Source organism: Mandrillus leucophaeus, unplaced genomic scaffold (genome assembly GCF_000951045.1).
Source record: "Mandrillus leucophaeus isolate KB7577 unplaced genomic scaffold, Mleu.le_1.0 Scaffold257, whole genome shotgun sequence".
In the NCBI taxonomy this organism is placed as follows: domain Eukaryota; kingdom Metazoa; phylum Chordata; class Mammalia; order Primates; family Cercopithecidae; genus Mandrillus; species Mandrillus leucophaeus.
The window spans coordinates 2,754,690-2,762,681 of record NW_012102665.1 but is presented as its reverse complement, the minus strand read 5'-3'; the positions used below and the strand labels follow the sequence as shown (position 1 = coordinate 2,762,681).

The window sequence follows — 7,992 nt, the reverse complement described above, 5'->3', positions numbered from 1 at the left end:
AACATCTGCATGGGGAGGGCATCGCAAACCAGAAAGTTAGTGAACATTACGTTGGCCTAGGACCTGGACACCTGTGCATCCTTCGGCAGAAGCAAGCACCCCACAGCCCTGCAGAGGCTCTTTCACAGCTGCGAGGACGTGGGGTTGCAACTTGCTCGTCGTTAAGTTTTGTTTAGATTTGGAAGTAATGTGAACACTCATTGCAGCATCATTGATGAGAACATAAACGAGAAATAATCTATGTGGTGAAAACTCGGGGGTTGACTAAGTTATAATATAGTTACACAATTACTTTGCACTCTATGAAAATTACATTTTAGGACATTTTATAACATAGGAAAATGCACAACTTGCGTGAATACAGCAAATTATAAAATAGTATGTGCAATATGATTCAAAATTTGTTTGTAAAAAGTACATATAGACATAAGAAAGATTCTGAAAACATTTGGCTGAAAAGCAATAGTATTTATTTCTGGGAATAAGGATTACATTTTTAAGTGTTTTTTCTTATTATTTTATTTTTCCAAATCACCAAAAAACATGTGTTTAGTATAACAGTGGGACCAAAAATATCAATTCAATGTTTCTAAAAATAAAGTTAATACTCACCAGAGAGCACAACTGAAAGCTTACAAGAAGATAAAAATTGCCTGGACTGTTTTAAGGGGAGCTTTATCTATCCAGGAAGTGAGACAGAAGGGCTGCAGTCTCTGTGGTTATGAAATTTGTGATAAACACCCACATATGGTGATTTTCTTTCTTTGTTTCTATGTTTCTTTCTTTCTCTCTCTCTCTCTTTATTTATTTATTTATTTTTGCCAGTCTGCAGTTTGTTTTCTTCCAACTCAGAGTTTGGGGTTAATAACAATACACTGAAATTATGCCCTAAGAGAAAGCTATGGTTTAAATATGCGAATCTCCATGCTTTAAAGGAATAAAATGTAAAGTCCTGTTATCGCCAAGTTAATGGGGAGGAAATCTACAACAAGGAAGTTTACATATTGCATTATTTAGCTCACATTTTCTATTCTCTGATAAGCAACTTAAGTTCCAATAACCAATGACTTACTCTATGACATTATAGTAACAGACCTTTTAAAGTGTTAAGGGGATGATGTACTGAAATGTCAGTAATACATTATAATTTTACGTTTATGACAATTGAAATGAAGAGCAAATACGATGTTATTACACTATTAGAACTGTTATTATCTGTACCATAAGAAGACAAATTATAGCCCCTGGGCCAAGTGTGGTTCAGTGCCTGTTTTGGTGCCATTTATGAGGTAATAATGGTTTTTACATTTTTAAATGGTTGGGGAAAAATAAAAAAAAATTTCATTAATGTAAAAGGAATACGAAATGTCAATTTCAGTGTTCATAGTTTTACTGGAACACAGCCATGGTCATTTTTTTATATCATGCCCAGCTGATTTCACATTATAATGACTTCTTGAAAGAACTGTGACAAAGAGCATATGGTTCTCAAAGCCTTAAATATTTCCTAAGCTTTACAAAGAAAGTTTGCCTGATCTAGCATTTTCGAGGTAGTTCTGAATATTATTTGTATTTTCTACCCTCAGCCGCTAGATGGCATAAAAGATCCTTAAGCCAGTAGAAAGAATAACCCCAAAATCAAAAAACTTCTGTCCTACAGAGGATATTTACATTTTCAATTAAGTCATCCTCTAAAAGGGAGTTCTTTCAGCAGTACAAAACTTTTTGCTGTATGTGTTCAACAAACCAAAAATCAAATGTTTAAAGGAAACTAAGAAAGCATTAATTTAGTCTAGAAATAATGTCTGCACTGAAATTTAGCATTTATTCACTTCTGTCTAAAGTAAATATTATGTGAATATGCACTATTAAAGAGGTTCCTCAGTTTTACTGTGTCTATACAAAATTCTTCTCTTATTAGACTGCATTGCACTTCTCCAGTTGCCAGGCTAATACAATCAGCTGAGCCAACTGGATTTAGAATGAGGTGGGTGTGTGTGTGTGGGTGTGGATGCATATGTTCAGCACCAACTTTTACTTATTTTAACTGAATTTAAGTGGTCTTAAAGGATTTGACTGAACAGCTCTCTCAAGCGCTCTCTCTGTCTCTCTCTCTCTGTGTTAGCACTGCGTAGACACAGTCAGCCACGACTAGTTTTACCATGGCCAAATTTTACACATAAATCAATCAAAGCAAGGCCACTGGGCCTCTCACCCATTTTGTCTTTATAATTTACTGTCACGTTAAAACCACATTATGATCTTTTGAAAGAAGGATGCAAACCTGTATTGCTGGTATGGTAGTATTATTCATGTTCTTTTAAACTGCAGGTTCCTCATTTCTCAACAAGAAGACAAAAAGCACTACATTACCACCCAGAGGCACAGCAGAGAGAATTCTGGCACCGTCTTCACCTAACGCTCACACCCTCTTCTACTGTTACAGTAGGTAAGTGGTCAGGCATGAGTGGGGCAGGAGAGGGCACCCCCACCCACCAACCGGGAACGTCAGGAGACCATAAGGCGATGGTCAGGAGGTTGTTACACTGTTTCTCTAAAATAATAATTGGTTGCAGCTGGGGGCCCGGGAAAGGCAGTCTCCCAAGATACAGAAAAACAAAACAAAACTGGTGATCAGCAGCTTCCCGATAAGACATCGGGAGTTGAGTGCGTGGACTCGAGCATGCGCAGTAAGAGGTAAAATGGCAGCGTTTAACTGGTACGCGACCTTGTAGGAGCATTTGACGGGAGGGAAGAGCGCTTCAAGTGAGCATGCGCACAACTCCAGCAAACGGACTGCACGTGCAGCGCCCCCCAAGGGCTGGCAGGCCACTGTGCATGCAGACAGCCCACCCCCAGCGAAGAATCAAGGGAAAAGGGACCAAAGACCCTGGAACATGCCAATGTATAAAACCCCAGTCAAAGGTCAAACCGTGCACTCGATTTTTCAAGTCGCCTGCTTAGCCCGCTTCCAAGTGGACTTCACTTCCTTTCATTCCTGCTCTAAAGCTTTTAAATACATTTTCACCCATTCCTGCTCCAAAACTTGCCTCAGTCTCTCCTGCCTTATGCACCTCAGTAGAATTCATTTTTCTAAGAAAGCAAAAATTGAAACTGCAGCAGATCCATGGGAATTCGCTGCCAGCAACATACTTTGGTGCTGCGAGACTCAGATATGTTTCACTGCTAACATTACTATTTCTGTTCCCTTTTTTCTGGAACTGTCAATTATGAACCTTTCCTTACACAAAGAAAAGTTCAAATAGGACAATGGATAACCCTATACTGATCACCTAGTTTAAATAATTTTGTCTTCTCTCTGTTAACTATTCCTATGTATATATCTATGTATGCATGTATCTATCAATCTATTATGTTTGTTGTTAAACCATTTTTAAGTTGCAAACATCATGGCACATCTCTAAATAACTCACCATGTATCTCCCAAAATAATAGCATTTTTCTGTCTACCCACAAAACCATCATACACCTAATAAATCAGCAATAATTCTATGGTATCAATTAATACCCAGTGAACACTGAAATTTCTCTGATTGAACCCCCCAAAATTCGTTTTAAGAATTTCTTGTTGCACCAGGATCTGATCTACAGCTGTGCTTCACACACTTTTAAGTATCTACTGTTCTCCTCTAGACAGGTGCTGCCTCCATTCTCTATGTAGACTTTTTTATGTTTGTTTGTTTTTGAGAGGGAGTGTCGCTCTGTCGCTCAGGCTGGAGTGCAGTGGGGTGAGCTCGGCTCACTGCAAGCTCCGCCTCCCGGGTTCACGCCATTCTCCTGTCTCAGCCTCCCAAATAGCTGGGACTACAGGCGCCCACCACCATGCCCGGCTAATTTTTTGTATTTTTAGTAGAGATGGGGTTTCACCGTGTTAGCCAGGATGGTCTTGATCTCCCCACCTCGTGATCCGCTCGCCTCAGCCTCCGCTCATAGGCGTGAGCCACCGACCCTGCCCTATGCAGACTTCTTTTTCATGCTGATTTTTTTTTTTTTAAGACCCATTCATTTGCCTTGCAGAATCCACATTTTGAATTCTTTTGATTGTTTTCTTGTGGAGCTATTTAAATTGTTTCCTAGCCTTTATACTTTCTGTAAATGGGAGGTTAGGTCAGAAGTCTTAACAATATGATGCTGTATATTTCATCTGTTGCATCACACTGAGAGGTGTGAAATGTTGAGCTATCTCATTTTTGATAACGCTGATTTCAGTCAATTCCTCAAGATACTGATCACACCTTGTAAAGATGTTATTTTTTCTTTGCAATTAGCAAGCATCAACAAGGTTCTACTTTGTCATTGTGCAACCACCACAACTTTTATAGTAATTATTTCAGGTGTGGACATAATAGAACATATCATTAAGGATTGATGAACAGTAATTCTCTAATTCTGTTAATCCTTTGCCTGTCATTATCTAACATCATCCTGCATGGAGGAATTTTCTCTTATTCACTGAGAATGACTTATTAAAAGTCAGAGTAAATGCTGGATTCTTTACCTTTAATTCTCATTTTCATAGTAAGGATTTGGTGTAATACTCATCTCCAATTGAAGCAAAGTATTTGATGTTTCTCTCTCCCTTTCTCTCTCATACCGGAGACTTATGTATTTTCTTATTTATTTATTTGGAGACAGGGGCTCACTCTCACCCAGGCGGGAGTGCAGTGGTGTGATCATGGCTCACTGCAGCCTTGACCTCCCAGGCTCGGGTGACCCTCCCACCTCAGCCTCCTGAGTAGCTGAGACCACAGGTGTGCGCCCTCTTGCCCAGCTAATTTTCTGTAGATACGGGGTTTCACCATGTTGCCCAGCCTGGGGCTTTTATTTTTAAGTTTTTTACAATTAGTTATTGTTTCTGATGCTCAGTTTGTTCTCGTATATCGGGCCGTGAGACGTCTTTCTAGCCGGATGCTGTGGCATATCCTTACTGTTCTTCGGTGTAAAATGTTCTTCCTGATCTTCTTCCCTGGCTGAGACTCTGGGTCTGTTTCATTCCTGCACATGACAGCTCCCTGTCCTCCTGCATCCCGGCAGCATCTCCATCTGAGGAGACCACTGTCCTCCTTCCAGACTGTGTCATCCAATACAATGAAAGTGCTAGACTGCCTCACCCACCCCCACAGAATCTGCTTAACACAGCAATTGCCTGCCATCAAGAATAACCCTGTAAATTAACAGTGCCAAACCAAGTTCCCAAAGGCATGGGGGGACAACCTCTCCTTGAAATGCCATAAAGATTTCTCTTACCTTGCGTAATAGTCACTGGGTGGAACTGCTTCTTGAAAGAATTGGAACTGGTATAAATAAAGTCCAATCAAATGTCCAGCAGTGAAAATAGCCAGCAGAACACAGAGGCAGCTGAACAGCAATGGGTCGAACGTCCGGCACCAGGACCACCAGGTGCACAGACCCAAAAATACAAAAAAATACACAGATGATGTCAAAGACGGCAACATCATACCTAAGGAAAAGAAACGTAATCACAAAGTCAGGTAGAACTGGAAATTCATTTATCATTCAGTGAATATAACTATTTGAAATTATGTGAATTTCCTTCAAGTGTTTTTAGGTATTTAAAAAATCATATTTGATTTATATAATAAAAATTAAGGCTATATTTATTGTGAAAAAGTCATATATGAAAGGATAACTATAAATACAAAGATATACCAGATGATTTAAAAAATTCCACCTGTGGCATTTGAACTAAGTAAATGTCTACTTTTCATACCAGTAGCATTTGCATATTTACTTGCCTGTTTCCATCTTTCTACTTCTCCCAAAGTTTCAAGAATTCATGTACCTGTATGTCTGTTCCAACCTTTCCTGAAATCATTTTCTTTATAATAATTTACTACTTTTTTTTTTAGTTACCTAGTACGTCCTGGCCAATTAAATTCTCACTGTGCCCTGCTTATTTTATTTTATGTTTTGTAGAGATGGGGTTTTGCCATATTGCCCAGGTTGGTCTTGAACTCCTGGGTTCAAGTAATCCTCCCTCCTTGGCCTTCCAAAGGGCTGGGATTACAGGCATGAGCCACTGGTCCTGGCCAATAACTCCTTTAAAAGGGTTTTTAAGAAATCATAAATAAAGCCAGCACCTTAAGGCAAAAGGAGACTATTTTATTGGGCATTTTGAAATGACTCCTCATTAAAATGTTGTGGTTTATTTCTTGAGAAATTCTACTGTCTTTTCCCCCATTTTTCCCCCTATTAAAAAACAGCGAAGTTGCTGCAGCATTGCAGTTTGCTTGAGTCTACTCTAATATGCCTTCCGTAGCTCCGGAGCAGTGGTAAGCAGCGGAATGGAAGGAGGGAAAAGATCAAGATAACATTATTATGGAATAAGTGGTCCAATGCCAAAGTTTAAAGGAAGTGAGCGTCTGTGCTGGAAGATTACAATCTAACTTAGGAAGAAAAATAGTCTATCCTGGAGAGTTATATTAAGGTGACTATGGACTCATGTAAGCAGACAGACCTCCAGAACCTACAATATGGCTTGTGATGGGAACACGCACATTGTTAATTGCAGCAGGTCACCATTCCAAAGCTCTAAGGAAGAGGATTGTTGTTATTCTAATCTAAACCTAGAAAATGCAGTCGCTTAGCATACATAGAAAAAGATTATTTTGCAGAGGTTAACAGAAACCATCTAAAAACATCAAAACTAGAACTAACCAGGAAAAATTATTTTGTGTGGTTTGCACATGTGGCCAGTTTTACAAGAGCTACAGTTATTATTTTCGTGTGGTGGAACAGATCGTTTCCTTCATTTCTTCTTCAACCATTTCTCTCAATCACCAAAGCACTGCTTGTGCGTTTTACCACGTGCCGCCAGTGTGAGAGACACTCACCCGAGGAGCCCAGTAAGATGGTAACAACCACTTTCCCAGCAGTGGTGATCATGTTGCCAATGAACTCTTTGAGCTTAGAGGCCACGCAGGCAAGCCTGCGGAACATTTTTAACCTCGTGCTTTCTTCCAACTCGCCTTCAACACCATCTCCTCCGTCTAAATCCTCTTCGTAGATCAGTGCCTCTTCTGAATCAATTTTTTCTCCTCCAGCCTAAATAAAGGACAAACAGGAAACACTCAAGTCCAGGAGCCTGCCTATCCAGACAGCAGATTACAGAGCTTCTAATTCATGGGTCAATCAATGTGGTGAATTTCACAGATCAGGAAAAAAAGGAAGACAACCAGTTCATTCCCCTCAGGTCTCTGATAATCCCTGTATAAGCCCAAGTAACTTTGATCTTTCTTGAAGAAGTAAACATAAACAGGAAACATTACAATTATAGGGTCCTAATAACATGTCACGTTCCCTATTTGTGCTTATTTTTTTTATAGGCAAAGAAGAAACTGTCTGAAACATCTATTAACAAGTTTGGTTTAGATCAATCTGGGTTTGGGTCTTCAAATTTACAGAGTTGGCCAACAAGGTGATAGGAAGTTTGATAAAACTATCTATGGCTTTGACTCAAAGCATGAGCCCAATCAGTGTTTAGGAAATTCTGTTTTTTTCTAAGTTTATCTTTGTTCGCTATTTCCACATTTCCTGACCATGGAAGAATGAGTGCTCCTGGGCTTCTTGGCTACATATAGAGCTGCTTCCTATCTTATTGTTTTAGAGAATGATATGCTGGTTCAAGCCTGGGCAGCTCAGCACCTTAGTGCTTTAAGCAGAGATTTAGGGAGTTAACACATGTACCAGAACATATGCATATTTCCATGTATTATTTTAAACTGGGTATGCTAAGGCATTTTTGCTTGTTCGTTTTGCGTTTAAAGAATAAATGGGGGGCTGGGCATGGTGGCTTATGCCTGTAATCTCAGCACTTTGGGAGGCCGAGGCAGGCGGATCACGAGGCCAGGTGATTGAGACCATCCTGGCTAACACGGTGAAACCCTGTCTCTACTAAAAATACAAAAAAAAGCTGGACGTGGCGGCATGCGCCTGTAGTCCTAGCTACTC

At 39.8% G+C, this 7,992-nt stretch overlaps 1 protein-coding gene across 1 annotated transcript in view; it reads right to left on the bottom strand.

Annotated features, from left to right (window-relative positions):
• The window catches only part of PIEZO2 (piezo-type mechanosensitive ion channel component 2), a 478,725-nt gene that overhangs the window by 191,649 nt on the left and 279,084 nt on the right, over positions 1-7,992 (bottom strand). The window contains exons 6-7 of the mRNA XM_011983927.1: positions 6,876-7,086; positions 5,269-5,482 (exon numbers count right to left, since the gene is read on the bottom strand). Of these exons, the coding sequence (XP_011839317.1) occupies positions 5,269-5,482; positions 6,876-7,086 (425 nt within the window). The remainder of the gene's footprint in view (positions 1-5,268; positions 5,483-6,875; positions 7,087-7,992) is intronic.